Source organism: Lingula anatina, chromosome 6, assembly GCF_051362555.1.
Source record: "Lingula anatina isolate TDL-2025a chromosome 6, LinAna3.0, whole genome shotgun sequence".
NCBI classification, from domain to species: Eukaryota; Metazoa; Brachiopoda; class Lingulata; order Lingulida; family Lingulidae; genus Lingula; species Lingula anatina.
In genome coordinates, this window is record NC_141772.1 from 23,549,596 (window position 1) to 23,572,956 (window position 23,361).

Sequence of the window (23,361 nt, forward strand, 5' to 3'; positions counted from 1 at the left end):
ACAGATTTTTGTCCTTGCCATATTTCCCTTGCCCACTCCTTACAATTATACCTATTTGTTTAAATTTAAACCTTAAAACCAAGCAAAAAAAGGCCTGTATGTGTTTATATTACCCCGAAAAAAAAGTTTTGAATTAACGAAAAGCTGATATATGGCAAACGATAATCTAAACTGTCACATTAGAAGGCTATCGCCACCCGACCATCATTCAGTCTCGTTTGGACGCATGGATTGAGAAGAGATTCCGCGCCCTACGCCTTCACCCAACTCTGGTCTGGTCAGACTGATGACGTGGTGGTTGACGACATCATATGTCCTTGTGTGACGTCATACCAGGTCAGATTAGTATTTTGACCCAAGGGGATAGACAAAAGTCATTGAAGGGGGAGATAATAATTGGCTGGGTAACCTCAATTAACGTGCCCGCCAAAATTCCGGGGGGGGGGGGGGGCAAGTAACCCCATTGACCTCCCCCACCCCCTGCAGACACCCATGCTGACAAGGTATCGTCACCAACGACCACATCGATGCCGGACCAGTCTTGAAAAACAGTAGGATCTTCCTCCCTTCAGCCACGATGCTGGCGTTCGTGTTTCGACCAAAATATCGGTGTGTTTTGTACCACTGCTCGCTGGCAAATTCTCGGTTTTCACCGCGAACCATACTGCCATATTTGGCTCATCATGTGTAGAGGGCGCACATAGCTTTTTCTCTCGGCTCCACTTTTACCGATGCGTAGTAAAACACGTAGAAAAAAAAAAAGAGATTGAATTCCTTAAAGGACCGGAGTAACCTTAATGCAAGAGATATATGCAGGGTATATTTTTGCAAAGTTATGTTAAAACTTTCTGTTTCAATACCCAGACAATTGTTTAAGCCTAGGTTCCAACCGACAGCTATTTAGCGTGAACCCCCAGGGAGCTCATAAGTTTGGATCGATCTAATCTCTGGGAATGGGGTCTAAGTAACATTGAATGAGAAATGAAATGACAATATGTTTAAGACATGCATTGTAACTGAATGGTTCAAAGCTGCCACTGATGTGGCATGAACACTGTCGAATTCTAAACAACCAGTTAACAGCAATAAACTAACAGTTAACTCTAAGAGAAAAGATATGTATTGTACTCGACTTCTCAAATCAGAATATTTTTTAGTACTGCAGAGAAAGAGAGTGTTTCAGATGATATTGTACATAATCCAGGCTTAACTGCCATAATAAGTTTAGGATATAGTGTCTTTACAAATCCCAAGGACCTTCATGTAACGGAACCTGGGAATGCCATGAAAGATAGTTTAACCCCAACACAAAATTAAGGCTTAAGATTATGATATTAAATACATCAAACTTTAATCTTGGTACTTGCATCTGTCCTAGGATATTGTGAAATCAATGGGGTAAGTATGGGCCATTTGTTGATGACTCTTTCATGTTATGACTTTTTCTGCTATTTTTTTAATAATTGCTTTAACACTTTCTATCTGTAACTTGCAGGTAATGCCGGTCTCAGGTATATAAGACTGGTTCTAGTAGGTTGTTTCAAGGAATAGAGAACTCCACTCAAAACCTCACAAACGAGTTTTTGTTGTGAGATAACTTACACAAGTCTTCTCTGGAGAGTCATCTTTTTGGGTTTGATACTGTCTGTCTCTAAAGGCATGGGTTGTAAAGCTAATTAATCTGCATGCAAAAAGTATATAATTGTCATTTTTGTCTAAGTATGCATGATGACGCCTGATCTCTAACCCTGAAAATTTGCATAGTATATTAGTACCACAGAGTGTCTGTACACATAAGGTTCAAATTAGTCTCAGGATCTTATGAGCTCTTGTAAAACAGTTCCCTCTTTTAAAATTGACTCAGTTGGCACTTGGGTGTCTTCTGCTATCACAACGTTGCAGTCCTTGTCAGCAGCTATCCCATCATCCCCTCTTTCATTCCCATCATCCTCTCTGTCATCCTCCAGCCCGCAAAGTAGGTTGTCATTTTCAAAAGTTGGGAAGAAATACCTGAGTCGTAAAAACATTTTGCAATTATATCAATAAATATACCTACTACGTGTGTGTAGATATAGACTGATTAATGTAGTTTAGCCAAACTAAGGGTGCTTTCCCAGAGATTTAGATCGATCTAACTCCCTGGGGGTTCACGCTAAATTGCAGTCAGCCGAGCGGGCACCATAGTTAATTACCCCCTGACAGCTTTTAGTAGGCAGGACAGATGCTTAAGCCGGCCAAGCTGACAGTAATCTAGTGATACTCCCAACAGGGATAGATCGATCTAAAAATCTATGGAAATGGGGTGAAATACATAATAAAAATATGTTGATAAAATAAAAACATGAACAAATACCTGATATGCTTGATATCTGATACCAGTGACTTGATAAAAAATTTGAAACTGCTTTCATATTTATATACATTGAGAATTTTTCATCAAAATGTTTATATTATATAACAGAACTTGAGGTAACAGATAATTCCCCACTTACTGGGGCTGGTCCCAGTCTGAGGATTCTGGGAACTGAGTCACATGACCAGAGTGTGTGTAATGTCCAATCAGATCTTCTCTTGCTTCAAACTTTTCACAGCAGAGAATGCAGCAGTTTTGGTGCATCTAAGCAAAACAAACAAGAACTGGGATAGGTCACATTGTATTCCGTACTATTCAAAGTCCCAGAAAGTATTCAAATTGAGCTTTCAATTGTGGAACAACAAATTATAGCTTTGTGTAAAGTTATGAAACAATCAACACTTCTACGGTGTATTTTGTAAAATGCAATTTACCTGTCTCCTGATGTAGTTAATCAATTTGACCTGTTGATAAAAGTTCAACCTCTTTGCTTGCCTGACAGTTTTTAGGTCAAATCCATGAACCACCTTCAAATACAAAAAAAGTCTTCCTCCAATAGATTTACATCTTCAAAGTAAAAGAAGCATAATTTTGGCATCACATTGTTTAGGTTCATCTCTTTTTATCAATTAAAAAACAATATCTGCGTTCTGTGTTACTGAAGAAAATTTAAAAGTAAGCGCACTGCACTGTCTCCCTGTACTGTACCTTCATGTGTTCTAGGAGGCGGTCCATGTCAGTATCACCATGGCAACAGAACAGACAGACAGCTCTGGCTCCAGTGTCGTCGGTCCAGCCTGTCCACTCTCTTAAATGTAGACAACAAGCAGAAATGAAAAAGTCTGAAAATATGGCATGCCCCCCCTCCCCCTCTCCATTTTAAATGCAGGTCTGCATGGATCTGAAAAATGATTTTTTGGGGTTCTATGGGTTCGAAAAAGTCTTAAATCTTCCAATACCCTGAAAAATGTCATCCCTGCCCCCCCCCCCCTCCCCCCCCCCACCTATGCATCCTTCCACAATTACTTTAGACTGTATCAAAGCATAGACTGAAAACTGAAAGTATATGACAACTTTAAATTTAGCTTAGCACACTCACTCTTCATTGTCAGTCTCATCATCTTCTATGGCAACATCATGTTCTGACTGTATGTTCTCCCAATTTTTACCAAGTTCCTGAAATTGGAAATCATACACATCCTGCATTTCATATTTAGGTACAGTAAGTGACTTGATATAACATATTAATGGTGAGTCATCTGCTTAGTCTGAGGATTGACTAGCAGAGTATGAGACTGGTCTGATGACTGACTAGTAGCTTTGACACTAGTCTTGGATTGACTAGAAGAGTAGACACTTGTCTAAGGCTTCGTTCACATGCAATGTCTATTTTCTAAATTCTATTTTCTATTTCTATTCTTATAGTAACTTATAGTAACTGGCTCGCGCTGCCAGTAATTACGCCGCGGGATATTCAGGGCACAGACCGAGATCATAAGACATATTGCGAATAGAAAATAGAATTTAGAAAATAGACATTTCATGTGAATGAAGCCTAAGACTGACCAGTAAATCTACCATCAAACTCACAAAACTGCATTACCTATACTACATTAGTGGAAAGTTAAAATAAATAAAAAATGCTTTGCGTTCTGCAGTTTTGCACACATAAACTGACTTCTAATGCCCTTATAGAGAACTGCCAACATAAATATAAACCAGCACATTTTTTTTCAATCTGAACCAACTTCTGTCTGCAACTTCTGTCAAAAATATCATAACTGCATTGCAAATTGAGGGACATGAAAAATACTATTGTTTCTCTGTGATCTACTGGAACTCACAAATTAAAGCAAGTTTATACAACTTCTAATTCAACAATGTAAATAAAATTACCAGATAATTGATGACATAGAATTTGTCATAGGTAGGATTTTGTGGCTTGATTCTTTTGTGCTGCTTTTTCCTCATGTGTTCTTTGAGGGTCATGCGGTCCTTGAAATTCTTCTCACAGTACAGACACTGAAGGCTGGGAAAAAAGTTCCAGAAACTTACATGATTATGATTATCTTAAGCTAAAAAAACTCAGAAAAAGTGAAAATGTAATTGTCAAAAAATGACTTTTTTTTCAATATTGGCACTTTTGTTTTAGCCTTTTTACTTCTGAACAGGTGATTGTTTTAACATCCATATATTTGATAATATTTCAACTATCTTTACATCTTTTGTCTTACTTGTCAAGCTTCTCCTGCAGTAAATCCAGGAATTCATCTGTGTTTACTGAAGATGACAAAAAAATTGACTTGCAATATCATAACTACCCAATCTTTGCACTGTTTGTAAAACTAACAACATAATATTTGTTTTAATCAGCACTTGAAAATGTCAGCAAGTTCAGATAAATATCTAAATTAAGAAAGTCATAACTGATAAAAACATTTATAATATCATCTCCATTATCAGAAATCAACTTACAAAACAGCAGACCTTGTTACATGCTCTCCGGTCAGTTTAAATATGTGACATAAAAGCCCACACCCACACAAAGATAGAGTCACCATTTTAGTCAACACAAACTAGTGTACAGCATGCACATATAATATTGCCAACATTACCCAAGTTGTCTGGAAGTCCTACATTGAAATTGTGCTCAGAGTTCATGTGATTGAAGAGTTCTGATCTGAAATACAGAATATAGGCATTGTAATAATTTTTTCTCCCATTTTTCCCTTTCTGATATTCTAGCTTTTTCATTTCTTTCTTCACTATAATGAACATATACTTGGTTTTGGAGGTCACAACCTTTTTAGTCAATGTGAAGACAAAAATTCACCCAAGTTAAACAAAGCAATTAACAGTATACCTTCACAATAAATAAAGATTTTAGAGACAAGTCAGTGTCACATATTTAGTGTAATATGGACATATCTGTTTTATACCTCTATTTAATTACATACTCTTGATTTATTTCTATATTGGAGGGCATTATAGTATAAAACAGAAAAGATAACAGAGCAACTTGTCAGAATTATGCTAATATAATGTGAAAGTCACTGAGAGAATCACTTTTTGTGGAATCACCCATTGGCAAGATTAAGCACGTAGATACCGATATGATCAGAATAATTTGTGACACGCAGCCATTTTGTATCTGTGTGAGGTTGAAGGAACTTTTTCATGACATTTTGAAGACTGATATTTTTCTTATACCTGTTTCCATGAAAAAGCTCCCTGCAGAATAAACATATTCTGGAGAAAGTTGTGTCATCTCTCTCCCTCTGCTGCTGTTCTAATACAAGCACCTAGGTGTAAAGTTACAGTATCATCAAATAGAATTAAATTCCACTGAATTTTTTAAAAAAATTATCTTTCTTTATCCTTCCTAAACTGAATTACCATCATTTAAGAAAAACATAATGTTGAAATCAACGTAGGGCTGAGAGAGAGAGAAAGATGGTGAAGGAGAAAGGAGGGGGAGAGGGAAAAAGAGAGAGAGGGGGGGGGGTGAAGGAGAGAGAAGGGGGAGAGGGAAAAAGAAAATGAAAGATCAATTGTTGACATATCCTCACCAATTTTTCTCTCTGAATCTTCTGTCTCAGCTGTTTATCTTCTGGCAGCAAATCGCATAGTAGGTAGTATGATTCCTTGGGACCTTTTAATATAAAAAATATCATTCAATCAGTAATAAATATTCATAAAGGTTATCACCCATGGCAAATCATTTGAAAGCCAATTATATAAGACACACTGAGAATTGTAAATGCAGAAGAAAAATCCAGAATAACCAATACTTTATAGGATAAAGGTCAAAATATATCTTTCTAGCCTTGGAGGTAAAAAAAATATGAATACATTACCAATATCAGTCTCCTTTGTATTTGTGTTAATAACACTGCAAAAGTCTTCCAAACGCTGTTCCTTGAACCTCCCTCTCCAATACTCTGCATATCTGAGATATAATTACATAAATCAGATGTCAAAATATACAATATTTGATATCTATGTCATATGAATACAGTATTATATCTGAAATATTAATTTTTTTACTATAAGGAATCTTAAATATAAAAACTTAATTGTCATCCATAGAAAGCAAAATAATATACTTCAAATACCCAGACACTAAATAGAGGTTGACTTTTGTTTGGAAATACATGTATACACAACTAAAAAACTAATTAAAAAATATAGTAGGAAAAAATAAGAAAACATACGCAATGCAACTTACTGTTTAAAATCAGCAATCAATTTCACATCACCAATCACAAATTTATGCTCTTCAACCAAGTGTTTCAGGAGTTCGTCTTTCGTTCTACTGCAGTTAAATGTCAACTGACAGAAGAAACACTGGACAATCACTTCATCAGTTTCCTTGGTTCTTTCTGGAAGTTGAGTTGTCTTGTTTTCAGAAGTTTCTTCTTCTGCAGCAAAACTCAGAGGCTGTAGGAAGGGGCTCTCTGCACTGTGGGACTCTGTCATGGTGGCATGATTGAGAAATTAACAGGACCTGAAATGATGACACATACGTTAAGTTTTAGTCCTGTAGTCATGTAATTTTAAAGGGAGTGGGGTCTTTTAATTTGTAATGAAAAGTGCACCTTTGCTAACTCACTGAGAAATGATTTTGAGTAAAAGCAGAACTTTTTATGGTGAAAAGGTGTTTTTCTAGGACCTTCCTGCCTAGATTATTCTTAATAATTCATTTTAATGATCAAGATATACCAGTACCGATCGAGTATATCTTTAAAAAGTGTACAACTACGTGTATACCACTGTTTTGTTGTCTTTTTACAATTTTGATCTTACTTCAAATTATCCAAATATATTCTAAAATCCAACGAATGTATATCTACCGGAACGGTTCAACAACTATAAGGGACATTCCTTGGCTCTTTCTCAAATTCAAAAACGTATCTCAACGATGAGCAGCACAAGTTATTTGCTAGTTTCTCGACAAAAAAATTTGTTAAGACAAAACATTCTCATATAACACGATGTATTTTCCATTTACCCTAAACTAAATTGCTATTCTAACAGCCAAACGGTGTGTAACCCGAAAATAATTTCACTCCGTATTTTGCAATGTTTTCAACATGGGCGCAGACATCTTTGTGATATAAAACGCGAACTTGTTACATAGTGGAAAAAACTGTGTTGCAAACGACGCACGCAGCTGTTCTATCTTGACGATATCAGCACTTTTCAATAACTCCAATCGTTAATTTAAAAATAATCACAACTATACAAAAAATCAACCTCATTAGTGCCGATTACTACACAATTGAAAACTTCCGCGTGGCTGCACTGCCGTAGGGAAATCCGCGCTGGTCACATGACCAAAACAACATGGAGGAAGTGTGAAGGCAACAAAACGCGATGTTGCGGAAACTGTGTATTATTATCTTAGACCAAGCCTAGTGAGGATAAAATGTGGACTCAAACGCCAAAGGAGAAGAAGTACGGCGTTGGTAAGTGTAAATATTTGTAGGTTTCTTTCTCGACGAGAGATATTGGGGACGATGTTTTCGGTCACCCTTTCGCATACCATTCATTTACTGTTGTGAGCTGAATGTGAACTGTCGTGGCGTAGTTTCGAGTTTCCTCTACCCCAGCGTTCTTCGGCTATGTGATAGATTAAAGTAACACAATTGTCCACATTAGATGAATTATTGGTGACTTTTGGTACGTGTTTCACATTAGAATTAATTGTGGTTTTCATGAAGGGGACGTTGGGAGGGGGGGTGGGCATGCAGGAAGTAGGAAGTAACGGTTTCACTGAAGTGGTTTATTAATAGACCAAGTCATGCGACTTTCTGAAACCAACACGAACAGCTGATATGGACCCCTGATTTTTGTTACATCATTGTTGAAAAGGAAGAAAAAACAAACTTGGCAATTTTTCTACAATGCTAGGATGTTAAAATGACATTTTGTTACTGCATTGGGTGACTCAAAATGATCCAGTAATACAATGCTACTTAGTACATTATTTGATGACTAAGTAATAAGCCTACACAGTATTTACAGATTATAGGTTTGATGTATCTAATAAAAATGATAATGTTTTAATAATTTACCCGTGGCATCTCAGAAAAGATCACTTAATTAACACAATGTATGCAGGAGAGATAGTGTTGATAACAATCCCATGCAGTTATTAACATTCAGTAATATCTGTTATTATTAGATAATTCTTAGGTCTACCTGTATTATGTATAGGTTTGCATGTAAATTGTTCACAGTATCTAGATCCTAGTTGCTATATGAGAAAAGTTGATTTATGTCTTGACTTCACCTTGATATCTTTAAAAAGAAATTATATCATAGAGAAAGTCATTAAAATACTTTTATATTAATGGTAATTGACAGCAATATCATCGTTTTAGTAAGACTTGGGCTAACTGGTAACTTACCTAATGTTATTAGAACATACCATCAGTGCCAGCTTGTTAAAGGCAGTTAAGTAGATCATAAAGAAAAAAGAAGACCCACCCTAAGCAGCTACACACTTTATTATACTATGCCATAATAAAGAACAGAGTTCCATTAGGTTGCTTCACTATGACTTATTGAAGTATTGAATATGCTGAGGCAATGGATTCTTCCTGGCAGATTTCTACTTGCATAGAGCCAGGTAACTTACTTGCATACAAATTAATCCTAAACAGGCAAAATGCTGTCTGCCAGTGAGTTTCTGTGGCTTAAGATTATTGCCTGCAGCATTTCTGTGGAGAATCCTGTGAAGCAGCTTTATTAATGTGTACAAGTTGGATGTACGAAAAAACAGGAAAACTGATGTGGAAAGAACTTCAGGACCAGTGTTTCCTCTGTATCCTTCAATATGGAGTTGCCTCTGGGGGGAGGGTGGTACAGTGGCTGGTAAACTTTATTTTATCTGACCCCTCCCCCCCCCCAAGGGTCACAGGGAGAATGTATTTAACCAGATATTCACAGAAATTCCTCTGGGTAATTCAGTGTCCATTGCTGTACTGTGAGAGTTCTTGACCTCTGAGAGAGAGCCCCCCAACCACCTCCACCCCCCCCCCCCCCCCCAAAAAAAAAAAAAAAAAGTGAACCCCAAGACCCTTTGGAACTGTTTAGATATTTATGACAGCTGCTTCCAAGGGCTTCAAGATATTTTTTGTCTCATGCATTGATTCAGACTCGTAGGATGTTGTAATGTTGTAGTACAAGTTAAGAGGGCAAATAAAGCTATTGTTTAGTCTCAAGTCATGGTATAATGATAGCAGCAGTGCCTGGTGTGTATAGAAATGATTATGATATTTAGTTAACATATTGCTGCCAGTCAGTGCTTGACATTAAAGCTTTGTAATAACTCTATAACCCACTTGTCACCCTGTGTACACATCATAATATATAATATATAATAGTGTAAGCCATATTAGTGGATACAGCTCATGTTACATCACTGTTACATATTATAGGCAGATATAACCATTAAATGGTAGGGAGGGGTGAGAAGGGGGTATATGATATTGTGCTCCCCCACCCGCACCCCCGTGGCTATGATCTAGGTGAGTCTCTTGTGTAATAGCCATGCTATTAAGTTGTCAATCTCATCAAGTGTGATACAACACCTGTCTTGCTGAAGTTGACTACTGGATGTGAAGATAGCCATGGTCTCTCTCCAAACTGATTTGAAATGGTGGTAAATGTAGCCCTTAACAGTTTGTGCCAAAGACTTTTGAACTCGGGTCGGATGCCATCTGGCCACCATAGTCTAAGGATCTACTGGCTTAAATCAAAATTTACTGACCCAAGTCCAGTTTAAAAATAAAAAAAAAAAAAATACTTAAATTAACACATTGATATCAAACAGGCTTCCTATTACAGATAAGAACAAAAACATGAGGTTTTCAAGAGGTTATTATAAAAAAGACTTTAACATTTAGCCTGAACATTTATATAAGGAACTGGAGTGCATGTTACAGCTGAAAAAATCCACTGGCCTGGTTGGGTCAGTAATTGTTTTTCAGAAAATTCACTGTCCTGGTCTGATTTTTACTGGCATTGACAGTCCAGGACAGTGCTTAACTTGGCAGACTGCTAAAATGATGTGACACTTGAAATCTACTTTAAATTAGCAGTCACGTTAGTAACCTCACCTCAGTAGATTTCTAATGTTACAGCTAATGTGTATTACGGTATGCAGTGAGTCATACCTCACAGATCTGTTATGAAATCTCGGTGACTTGTGAATGTATTTTATGTGGGTATTGAACCCACTGGTCTATGACCTGACACTGTCATATAGAGCTTGGTTCAGCACAACATCAATACAAAGGACAATTTCTTTTATGATTTTTTTTTATTAATGGTGTTATTTATTAGATGGACAACATACTTATTTTGATCCACTAGTTTTTCATTCATATTTATTTCTATAATTTGATTGAACCCATAGCTGATAGGTAAATGCATCACATTTCAACGTATTCTTCGCATTAGGAGATCTATATCAAACAAACAGTGAATCAGGGTTTCTGATATTGTGAAGGTATTAAATTAAGTTATTGAACTGACAAAAGATTGACAAATGGTGTCAAAGATAGCTACGGTAACTGATAGAGAACTTAATACAAATATGTGGATTGTCTACCAATTTGTTGTCAAAGAATTAAAAATAATTTTTAAACATTTTCAGATCTGATTTTAAAAGGAGTACGGCCGTATGGCCAGTAGCAAATTTCCTTTTTTTTACAAACTACTGTTTACTTCCCTTGATATAAATAAAGGGCTCATTGACCTTAGGAGCATGTTTTATAGTAAATTGTAGTTGAATATTTGTGGTAAAGAAATAAACTTTCTCTGAAATAAGGTTGTCCCAATATGTTTGAGAGGGACTTAATTAGTCAAGAGCAATAACAAGTACACAAAAAATTCTTTTGGTTTGGGATGATTTGATCTTATTGTTTATATTGGGTTAGGGAAGGTTTTCTGGGTTAGGTAAGATGTGTGACCTGGAATGCATCCATTGCACCTTTTTTATTCACAAACATTGGGGGTAGGAGACTTTGGGACAACATAGATGCTAAAACAAACAAAGAATGTTATTTATTAACAAGTCTAAGGCCGTATTCAGAACAGATGATCCACAGAATAAAATATGGCTGACCCCACTTGAAAGTGATGCCACTAATCCCCTATTTGTCTCCCCGCCTACCACACCCACCATCCCTGCAGGGAATTAGCAATAAAACCTTGGAAACAAGATTTAATCTGTTTAATTACAGGCCTCTGCCCCTACAGGCTTGGTAGATTCGTAAATGTCATGTCTTTTCTCCAGACTCCATAACAAATGGATGCCAGAGTTGACATATAATCTATGTCACTGAATTATAACATCCCATTCAATTGTTCTAGTTTGATAAGAACTGTCATGGGGGCGGAGAGGGAGGGGGGGAGAAGTGGAAGGTATTTGTAGCTATGAGCCAGTTATTACCTCTTATCTGTATCAGATTTGATCACCCTGGAAGTCACGGGTCCCTGCTAACTCAGCTCCACTGTCAGTATGTCTGTGACATTTCCAGTTATATATGTAACACACAGGGTGTACTTGGTGACTCTCTAGGGTAATATTTGTTCTTGTTTTAGTTGGAAGTCTGATAACACAAATTGCACCACTGAATTGACAGTTTTTTTGTTTGTTTTTGTTTGTCTAAAATAAATTATCTGATTTAGTTTGTTAAGTTTCCTGTGTTGCCAGTGCCTAAAACTGAAGAGAATGTGCCTGATTTTGGAAATATGGTGAATTTTATGATTATTTTTCCTATTAAAAGGTGCCTTTGGCTAAAACTACCAGATATTGTATTTGAAATAATTCAGTATATAGTAAAAAAAATCTATAATAAACTTGACTGAAGCTTCTTTTATGAATTTTTTTTCATTTTAGCAAGTTTGTTGGAAAAAAGATATGACATAAAAATGCCTGTTTTCTTTTTAGCTCAGTTAATTATGCATCTTTTATTAATGATGATTATTTGACAATAATAAAGAGAGTTGGTGTCTTCAGTTAGAAATAAAAAACTTGTCAGTATTAGGACATGTATGGAAAAAAAGTTGCACTAAAAAAAAATCAAGTTGAAGTCAGATAAAGAATTACCCCAACTTTGGTATAATTTATTGAACTTTTTTCCTTTCCAGCTGTGTACAACTTCGATGGTTCGTGCGTGAGATTTGGACTGTCGTTGGAGATAGGAGAGACAGTGCAGATTCTAGAAGAATGTTCAGGTAACAGATTATTTTATGTAAACAAAGAAAAAACTGCAAAACACAGCACAGTCTGAAATAAGAACATCATAAAAACAGTATGATAATATTTAACTTATTTAATTGTGTAGATTTAGGGACAGATTGCATAGGATATCATTTTTTGGAACAATTTTATTTTCATTTATTACAAGGACCTTCTTTTCAAAAAAGTTAAAAGACAGCACCCTTTGAAGCAACATTTTCAATAGGTCTGCTGGTTGAATTTGTAAACTTGGGCTTTCTTAATATTAGCCTCAAGTTTTCTGCATGAGACCTCCACCCCCCCCCCCTCACCCGTCACCCCTATTTATAGAGGTTCTTTGCTTCACTCCCTACAATACAATCCTTCTCAAATATACAAGCAAAGGAAGAATGTGGAGTGAAGCATTGTACCTGATATAAATAAAGTGATCCCCCCTTCCCTTCATCATATCCACAGAGGAAGTCTCTTACAGCTAAACAAAAACCCTGTGTGTTAAATGATTTTGCAGCTTTTATCAAGAGACAAACTTCCTTGTCTAAGACAAACAGTGTCCCTCAGTTTACTGAGCACACAAGATCAAATGACTGAAGTACTTCACATTGTACTGAAGGGCTTTGATCTCTAGTCCAGAGTGTGTTTTGATAATAGTTAAAAAGAAAGAAGTGGACAGATAAAACAGATACTCTATGTTGTCACCTTTAACAGAAAACAATATAATAAATCTTGTTATCTGAGAAAATGAAATGTACTTTGGCCTTGTTCAAAAAGAATTGTATCAGGTATATCACTATATGTGTTACATAACAGAATTTTGTATTGTTTTCCAGGCTGGTACAGGGGGGCCTCAACCAGGAACAAGGATATTAAGGTAATGGGAATTTATGGAGTACATTTTCTCTTTTTTTTTTCATAAAATTCCTGTTTCAGTCCTAAGACCTTGAAAAGTATGAACTCTGATCCTACACTGATAGTTTAAACAACACATACATCTTACTGACATAAGAGTCATGTCACATGACTTGTTCTGTCGAAGTTTTTTTTCTCTATAAAACTGTGTGCCATTTCTATTCCTACAAGTTCACTCTGCAGAGAGCTGAGAGGTGCAAATGTAGATTTGTTATTTCACTTTGATATGAAAAGATAATGTGAAAGGAAAAAGTTGGAGGTGAGAACAAATATTTGTTCAAGGCTGGGTGCCCCCCCTCCCACACACCCACACACAGACACATGCCTTTAGGACAACAATATGTCTTGTATGTTATAAACTACCCCTCTGTATTTACCATATCACACCTTGAGAAAGGCCTTGTGTGATCAGAGAAAAACACTGTGACACCTGTTTGTGACACAGTCACTGCAAATATTTCATAGCAAGTTTGGTCAAAGTTTTTGTTAGATCAGATCAGATTTGGCATTATGTCTGCATAACAATTTTCTCGAAAATTATTCTGAAGCAAACTTCCTGTTACCACTAAACTGCCCTGGATAACATAGTTGGAGCGAAAAACTTATGATGAATATCTTTGCCAAGAAATAAGCAAGACTTGAACTGAAAAGATAATTTTGACCCACATTTAGCAACCATAATATACAGTGATTATTCCAAGTTAATAATAATAATAATAATAATAATAATAATAATAATAATAATAATAATAATAACCACATGAATATTAATAATAATAATATTAACAACAATAATTATTACATTGCAAGTTATACAGCTTTTATAATTGTTACATTTCTTTGTCTGTGCTGCTTCTAATAATTTTGTTTTCTGAGAGTACAAAAAGTTAATAAAGCAGTAATTACAATATCTGTGAGCCAAATTCTTAATGAGAAGATTTTGAGAAGATCATAAAGTTGCCTTTTGCATTTAACTAAAAGCAGTGCAGCGATGGGGTCTTTTTATTTGTGCTGCTTTTGCTGAAAAAAATCTTTTGTGCCTGGTTTTAAGGTTCCCTTTTCTTTATTTTTTTCTCATTATTTCCCCCCATGACTCACTATCTTCTGATCCAATGTACCAGTCCGTGTATGCAAGCTGAGAAGAAGCAGTCTGTTTTTTTTTTTCACCAAGCAGGATATTCATCATTTTTCAGTCAGCTGAGAGTGTATTAATGACACAACAAGGAAACTCTGCAGGCCAACTTTAATGAAAACAGTCATTTAGATCTGCAGTTAATGGTGCCTGCCTGCTGACGGGGATGGGGGCAGAGGGGGGGGGGGGGTCCAGGACAGCTCTTAAAAAGAACCTTCTACATTTATTTTAGGGATGAAAGACTTAGATTTATCTAGAAATCAAGATATTTGGCTGTTGTTTTTATACCTGCATTATATAAGAGAAAAAGCTGTTTGGAACTTTTCAATACCTAGTGATATTGGTTAGATATATCATGGTTTTGACAAGAACATTGTAATTTGCATTATTTTTATTTGGCTTTTTCAATAATTTGAGATATAGTGCCCTTGTGCCCACCTTGCTTCTGTATATTCTAATAAAAGATAAAAGATTAGAAGCACCATATGATATAAAATCCAAATATTAGAAGCACTATATGATATAAAATCCAAATATTTTCAGCCTTCAGTCGCATGATTATCTAAAGTGATAGAAAAATTCTAAAATAAATTAAGTGTCATATAAGAGGTGCATACCTAAGTGTGACATGGGTACTACTGAGCAGTATTTTAATACTTAACAGTACAGTGAGGGTATGGTGCTGTCACTGTAGGTCCTCACTGTTAGATAATTCCTTGTCCCAGACATTCATCATCTATGAACTGTACACTTGGCTTGTAGAGTAGCTGCTTATCATAATTCAAATACCCCACTTCTGTTACTGATGTTTTATTTTTTCATATTTAGACACTCACAAAAAGAGACAGAAATCCCGTAAACTTTCCAGAACCTTTGAATCAGCATTTTGAAGTATTACCAACAGAACATTTTGGGGGGACAATTAATTCATGCTTGTATTTATTAAGTAATTACAGTTTAGGTTTTTGGACATGGCCTTCCCACATTTCATACCCATATGAACAGCCATTCATTAAATTTTAGTTTTGAAGAAGATGTACTATTTATCAGCCTGCAACCACTGATCACTGAGAGAGTGTGTGTGTGTGTGTGTGTGTGTGGGGGGGGGGGGGGGGGGGGGGGGGGCGGGGAGTTATATGAAATGCGCAAATAATTCTCCCTGTCCAAGTTTTTGGTTCAGTACAAGCCAGTTGTTTGATGGGAGACATCAGTAACACAAACCAGGTCACTGTGAAAGCAAAGACATCATAACAGCTAGGCCTTAGGAATGTCAGCAGAGAAATATTTATGTACATAGATCTAGACTGAGGGATCATTCCCAATAAAACTATTGTACGCAATCCATCTCTGCGGGGACTCTCGTTGAATGCAATCAGTTCAACTGGCATTGAGTAGAATACAGAAAAGCTGGTGACAAGTATGTTGGTGACAAGAGGAGGCGTGTTTATCTTTTAAATTAAATCTGATTCAGTGAGAGGCCTTACAGAGTTGGATCGATCTATGTTGAATGATAGTTTCACTGGAAATGCGCCCATCTATCCTCAGTGCTTTCTATATTATGATGACTGCAGTATGCGTGTCACTGCATATTCTGCACAACTTTGGCTCCAGCTATTGCCATTGTTATCAAGGTGTTGCTTTATTTTTAGCTGCACGATTCCTAACTGGACCTCTGCACTTTTTTCAACCAAAGATGCTATTACCATTGTGATGAGTATTTTTTTCAACCTCAATAAAAATTATTATCAATCCCACATCTTAAGTGCTTTACAAGATAAACGAGTACTTGTGGTTTGTATGTACACTTTGATATGCATGCAAGTCACACACAAAATTGGACAGCCAGTCTTAATATAAGTGTTGTCATACCTGTTGTCATACCTGTAAAGTCAGGTGAGCAGGTATTATATATGATATGTGTTCATGTATTCTCCAGGCAATACAGTGAACTGTGAGTGTGACTTACCTGCAGTTTTACCTGACAGGTGACCATTACCCAGTATTGCACACCTGAGACGGGTCTCCATGACACACTTATGTCTTGAACTTACAGTGGTTCTGTTTTACTTAGCAAATTAACAGACCATCTTACTGCTGTGTTGCTTGCAGCTGAGGCCAATTTCACAGAAAAATTTTAGATGGAAAGATGGTCTTAACTGTTTTGTCTATTTTAACTTTTTACTCTGTTATAGCCTACACAAATTAAACATATGGTCCGTTTTATTAAAAAGAAGACCGTTAATGTTTAAGACCACAAAGTATTTTATTTTAGTGGACTAGTAAGGAATTATCCTGAATTGAAGTAGTCCAAAATGTACATCTAGAAATAAAGACCAAGCATATATGAACTCAGTCCCATGAATTAGGTCTCACTCCCATAGACACCATTGATCTACATGGATGGACCCAACTCTGCAGAGACTCTCGCTGACTGCAATCAGCTTAACTGTATGACACGCCTCCTCCTGGCATTAAGTAGAATACAGAAAAGCTGGTGATTATACGAGTACATTGGTAGCAAGAGGAAGCAGTCATTCGGTTAAGCTGATTACACTTAGCGAGAGTCCCTGCAGAGTTGGGTCAATGTCCGTAGACCAATGCTATCTATGGGAATGGAGACACAGACTGTATGTTTGGTCTTCTTTCTGGTGGCACCACACTACAAGAAGGCTTACACATCCCCAACCATATTTAAAAAAAGAAGAAGAATGAAAAAAAAAATAAAATATCCACCAAGAAAAAAAAAGAGCTCCCAGCTGCTGCTAAAGTCTTGTGAGACTCAGTTGTAATAAGTCTGTATAATAGAATGAATTAAGACTGCAGACAGCTGTGACTCAGACCAAGGAACAATACAGCCTCATGAAATATTTATAGGCTGTGTGAAAAAACCAGTAGGTTTTCAGAAACCATCAGTATGATGGGGCACTGTGGATATATATATTGAAAAATGGACAGATTGGAATGTAGAATCCTTATGGGAAAGTTTGGCAGACTGCAGTTAATTTAGATTTTAGGCTAAGAAAAATTGTATAATTGCCTGATTTTTTTTTCAAAATTAGAAAAAGAATAAAGGGATAATAACTCTTTATTTCGATAGGGAAAGTCCCATCAAATGTATTATACCTGGGGTAAATGATGATTTCCCCATTTTCTGTTTTTGGTGGTAAAATGGAATTTATTATATTTCTTGGTGTTGTTTACCATGTATTAATTGTGGAACTCGAATCTCATACTTAGAGTTGTTATCAGTTTAAATCAAACATCCAATAGTACAAAACTACTAAAAAAATTAAAAATCAAGTTAAATAATAAAAAAAAACTTGTGCAATTCTAATAAGTACTTTGTCCAAAGCCCAACAATGTCAAGTATTTAGCAGTGATAATAAAATAGCAAGTAAAATAAAAACTCCAAAATGCACTCAATGCCTTGCATAAGTCTCTGCAGTGTCGTGCAATAATTTTGAAAATGACTAAATAATACCAGGTTTCACTGGGTCACAGTCTCTTGGTCTCACCTGGTCTCACCTGGTCTCACGGCAGGTGAAACAACTTCCCCATACAGAATATCATTTCAGGCTTAAAGATGTGCCTATGGAAAAAAAAGACATTTTTGCTGAGACTTTCCGTGTGCCCTGATATGCTCTGCTTATCATTGTGTGCTGTTTTAGTATATATCTGATAGTAACTATGTATAGAAGGTACATCCTTATCTGTGCTACGTGACTGTCAGTGTGAGACAGAACTATGTGGACTTCCTGGTCACAGACAGATATCTGGACTAGTTTTTGTAACGAAATAATAAAAATAATGGAAATGATTCCTCTACCAAGACTAGTTTTAAATTAGTTTTCAGTAAAAAAGATAATTAATCAGTGGAGTCAGAAATGCATTTTTGTGATCTGTCACTGCAAATCATACTGCTTTGACAAGATGCTTTCAGTTCAATTTATAATATTTATTTTTAAAAAAAGCTGCCTAAAAAAAACAGGCTCTCTCTCTGGTCTATATCATATTATTATTCTACCTTTACATAAATAAAACAATAAATCAATGATAATTGAATGTTTCATTGCAAAAAAAAAAAAAAAGGTTTTCCTATGAAAAGTTCAGCTGGACCATATGCCACCATCACCTCTCCATTCCTTTGAAGATAAATTTAACTCTTCATACTTCTGTAAAAAAATTCTTACTTGTTTTTATCAAACAATAAAGAGGCACATATTTTGTATTTTTCAGGGAATTTTTCCAGCCAAATATATTCACCTGAAGCCATGCAAAGTAGACAATCAAGGGTAAGTATATACTACAGTGGTTTATACACAAAATTAACTATAGACTGGTCTAAATTTTGTCATCAGAAATACTGCAGATTGTTCTCAATTGTGCAATTTATGTTCTACTGAAGTCATGTTCTGTATTCCAATCTCAGTAATGCTGAATACCAGGAAATTATTAAGAATTATATACAGAACTACATATGGATTAAAATATGGATTAATTTATGTCACTATCACTGTTTTGGATTAATTGGTCTGAATTGTGTCATCAGATATAGACTGGTCTATAGTCTCGGATTTAGTGTAGGAGCTGGGTTTTAGAGAGAGATGACTAGTTTTGTGGATTCATACAGAAAAGATATAAAGGAAACACTGAGTTGTATTTAATTTCCTGTTATTGCCTGTATTGCCAGGATTCACTATGATAAGATTGTTCATGTAGACTCCCTGGCGGTGCCAAATTTATTCATGAAATATGGGGATTATGTACTATGCAGCCACAATGGTAATAAATAGGTATTTTTTGTGGTGACAATATCCCTTTTGCACCCCCCTTCCAAGATCCTGACACTTGGAAACTAACAGACGAGTGTGTGCAAAGGCAGTTCTGTAGTTAAAGTCAAGTTGAGTATAGAGAAATTGTACGTGTCGCAGACGTCCAACATTACTGATTTGTGATCTCAAAGACACCGTTTTGTCATTGTCCTACTGTAAGACATTGATTGCTAGCTCTAGTATATATATATATATTGGGAAGTGTTTGATCTCCACTTATCTCATTTATTTCAAAATGTCTGGTACTCTCTTTTGAACTGCTGATGTGGGCGTATGACAAGGTTTTATTGCTATCATGATTGAATAGGGCAAGTTATTGGAGTCCTAAGTCAGTCGGTCTCTTTCTTTCTCTCTCTCTCTCTCTCTCTCTCTCTCTCTCTCTCTCTCTCTCTCTGTGTGTGTGTGTGTTGATGAATTTATCATACTTTACTTTTACACCTCAAGGGAGAGCAGTTCATCAGATGTCTTTAATGATATCTTTTGTAAAATTGAAACCAGCTGTGTGCTGTTCACTGATTATATTGTTAGATCACTTTACCAAAATACTTGGTTCCTAGAAATCATATATTCAATGTGAAAATGTCATTTGGTATCATTAGTGTAGTGTTGAATAGTTGTAGCAATAAAAAGCTAAGCTTCTATAGAACCTTATTATATAAAATTTGTATTGACAGATTTGTTCACAAATTGCTAGGATTGTAGTAAATTTAGTCTATAAAGGTGAACTAGCTGATAATCCTCTTGGATAAGAAATCACTTCTTAGGTGAGCCATGGACATATTTTGCACAGCTTGAGAATAATTAGCAGTAGATTTCAATTCCCTCTGTATTCATAGAGGAGCACATCTGGGACTTATACAGCAGAGTTCTCATCTGCAATAAAAACAAAGACAGGCTTTAAGACAGTTTGTACCTTCAGTTTGTGATCTTGTTAAAAGAAAGCTGTAAGAAATATGACACAGTATGCAAACAGAAACTGAATTTAAAGTTGGATTAATAATTGTGTTAGAAGGATAAACATTAAAGAAATAAAAGAAAACTGGGAACAAAATATATTTGTCTTCTTTTCACACTTATAGTAGTGCATCATACAGAATGTTAATACCTGATCTTTTCCTAGACATTACCTGGTTCATGTAACTAGTATCTTAGACTCTGGTTACCTGTTAGTTCCTGGAACCCAGGCACCTGCAGGCATTGCCTTCTCGTCAGGTGAGACTATATCAGAGTTAAAAGATTGATACTTTAGAGACAGAATAGGACCTGATTACATGGTACAGAGTTGCACTAAAAACACTGAAACCTTCATAATCAGTTTACGAAGTACTTCATATTCCAATCTCGGTAATGCTGAATACCAGGAAACCTGACACTGCATACAATCAGTGACTCAGCGCTTGTGACAAAATGGTTGACAGCGCTGAAGGATGCACTCGGAGAACAATTAAGGAGCACAATAGACAATTTCTGAAGAGCTGATGAAGCATGAGATAGATTTGCAATGGTAATTGCTGGAGAGTTCTTTATGCCAGATGTAAAAAAGACCTTTATTTATTTATTTATTTATTTATTTATCATTAATAAATTATTAATTCATTTGTTTTAATTAATTAATTAATTAATTAATTGATTGATTAATTTATTTATTTATAAAAGTTTTTCTGAAGGTTGTTAGCCATTCAGTACATTCACCTCAATTTAAGCATGTTGTACAGGTGAGGCAAATATTGACATGAGAGATAATCACCAAATGCCAGGGAGGATACTTGAAAGATTTATATTTCTCAATTTTTTCAAAGATTTGGGAAGCCTTAGTTATTTGACTTATGGATAAATTTGAGCTAATACTGAATGTGGTCATCTAAGACACAAAATTATGACATATTAAAACCTGGTTTAGATCTGGTAGTCGTATAGGAGCCAACTGGAATTGTTTGTACTTTTTACACCAGACGTATCAGTTGACTGAAGCCTCATTCCAGAAAACAATGATTTGCCAAATGGTGAAACTCATTAATTTGGCTAAGATGGTATTGTAGTGAAAACATCTTTTATCTTTATCATTTGCCATATGTTGACTTTTGCAGACTTATTGATCAGATAGAATTAAGGATCTGCAGAAGATGTCGATCTATACCCCTGGGTCTGAGTGGAATTATAGAGTGACCTTTCCATTATGGAGTCAAATAGATAAAGAAAGGGATTGCTAATTTTCAGTCGTCTCAGTCAGTGAAATGTCATATGATATCAATTGTACCAGGTTGATCCTATTTGAAAATTATTGAAGTCTTGTCTCCACATGGGATTAAGATTTGTCATGGTAAAGGTTGCTGCTTTAAGATGGAGTTATCTTATGATCCAAGATCAAAGTACATTTTCTTTTGTTTTGTAGCTGAATGACCTTGGTGTAAAAAAAAAAAAAAAAAAGCAAGGAAGTTCATGAGTGTTCAGTGATTTAAAATTTGTAAACATTATCCAATTTTAAAATACTGATTACAAATTTGTAAACATTATAACTGTTTGAAATACTGCAAGAATAGATAGCACAGAAAAATTGCCATGGAACAGTTATAGCAGTGAAAGATATTAATTTACCTGCATTATTCTAGTTACTGAGAAATGTAATCTATCGGGTGTCACGGAACTGAGTATTGACAGCAATCACATGTGATGAACGATGCAGCCAATGCTTGGAGAACATTGTAAATGGCTTCTTTCCTGAGGGAACAGCCAGCTTTGATTTACCAGAAACCAGAAGAGCTTTTTGTAAGGATACCCAAAGTAATGTGCAAATGTTGTCAGAACTCTGCAGTTAGCAGACCTCTGTGAGATTGCTTGCAATTATAGGATAAAAGGAACACAGGACTTCTGACAACGCACTAATGGGTTGTCATCATATTTTAATAAAATAATCATTATTTTCAACAACCTTTCCTTTTCCATTATGTTTATAAATCAAAACCTAAAAAAGTTGAATTAATGATCAGCGAAAATCATAAATTTTTGTTGTATTATTGCTGTAGTTGGTAAATAAGGCAAGTACCTGGTTGTGTTACAGCATTTCCCTATGGAGGTTTTATATATCTATCTATATATATATATATATATATATATATATATATATATATATATATATATATATATATATATATATATATATATATATATATATATAAAGAAAATCAAAGATACGAATAAATCTCGGAGAATGCCTCGTCAGAATGCCTCGGAGAATGCCTCGTCAGGGGCACAAACAAAACAAAATACTTATAACAAAATAGTATTTTGTTTTGTTTGCGCCCCTGACAAGGCCTCAGGGCTGAAACGGCCGTAGGGCATTTTTTATTAAAATGGAGAGAAAAGACTAATTTATTTGTATCTTTGATTTTCTATACCAGCTCCCCATGGTCCGTCACCATGGGTAAAGCACTTTTTCATAGTGTATTGACTTCATTCTCCGAGATATATATATGTGATATGTATATATATTATGTGTGTTCTGCATCATTTATGAAGGTGAAGGTTAAAGTGGCACATCAAGATAAGCTTAATGTGCTACTGGTACCTTTTCTGGTGACAGGTTATACATTTTGAATATTTTGCTTGGTATGTTAAATAAACATTAAAGGGATAATAACTCTTCGTATGAGATCTATATTTCACAATAAAAACATTGTGAATAACTCATAGAAATATATTTTATTCTGTTTTATCACAAAAACGGCAGTTATAGATATTATTCTGATATCTGAGCTTGTCTTTAGACCACGTGCCCTCCATTGATGGCTATACTCTGTTAAAATCTCTTAAGAGATTTTAACAAAAAACCAAACTTTTTAGAAAAAAAACAGGGACTAACTTTGAATGTAAAAATGGATTCATT

The 23,361-nt window shown here is 35.6% G+C and overlaps 2 protein-coding genes across 9 annotated transcripts in view; one reads left to right on the forward strand and one right to left on the reverse strand.

Annotated features, from left to right (window-relative positions):
• Window positions 1-1,102: 1,102 nt before the first annotated feature.
• Window positions 1,103-7,699, reverse strand: LOC106179253 (zinc finger protein 277). Of its 8 annotated transcripts, none has more exons than XM_087016062.1 (13): window positions 7,610-7,699; window positions 6,582-6,860; window positions 6,211-6,302; window positions 5,923-6,005; window positions 5,564-5,655; window positions 4,969-5,033; window positions 4,588-4,633; window positions 4,250-4,382; window positions 3,453-3,529; window positions 3,062-3,161; window positions 2,788-2,880; window positions 2,493-2,617; window positions 1,103-2,010 (listed from the first exon to the last, which is right to left on the reverse strand). In XM_087016062.1, exons 2-13 carry the CDS (start codon window positions 6,830-6,832, stop codon window positions 1,812-1,814), a joined length of 1,356 nt encoding a protein of 451 aa, XP_086872188.1. In that variant the 5' UTR covers window positions 6,833-6,860; window positions 7,610-7,699; the 3' UTR covers window positions 1,103-1,811. The 8 variants fall into 8 exon arrangements, with proteins under 8 accessions (XP_086872188.1, XP_086872193.1, XP_086872192.1 ...); XM_087016067.1 differs by having other exon boundaries at window positions 7,621-7,642; XM_087016066.1 differs by lacking the exon at window positions 7,610-7,699 and adding an exon at window positions 7,389-7,575.
• Window positions 7,671-23,361, forward strand: part of LOC106179252 (dedicator of cytokinesis protein 3) — a 44,752-nt gene continuing 29,061 nt past the window's right edge. The window contains exons 1-4 of the mRNA XM_087016071.1: window positions 7,671-7,821; window positions 12,518-12,604; window positions 13,436-13,476; window positions 18,883-18,938. Of these exons, the coding sequence (XP_086872197.1) occupies window positions 7,782-7,821; window positions 12,518-12,604; window positions 13,436-13,476; window positions 18,883-18,938 (224 nt within the window). The 5' untranslated portion in view covers window positions 7,671-7,781. The remainder of the gene's footprint in view (window positions 7,822-12,517; window positions 12,605-13,435; window positions 13,477-18,882; window positions 18,939-23,361) is intronic.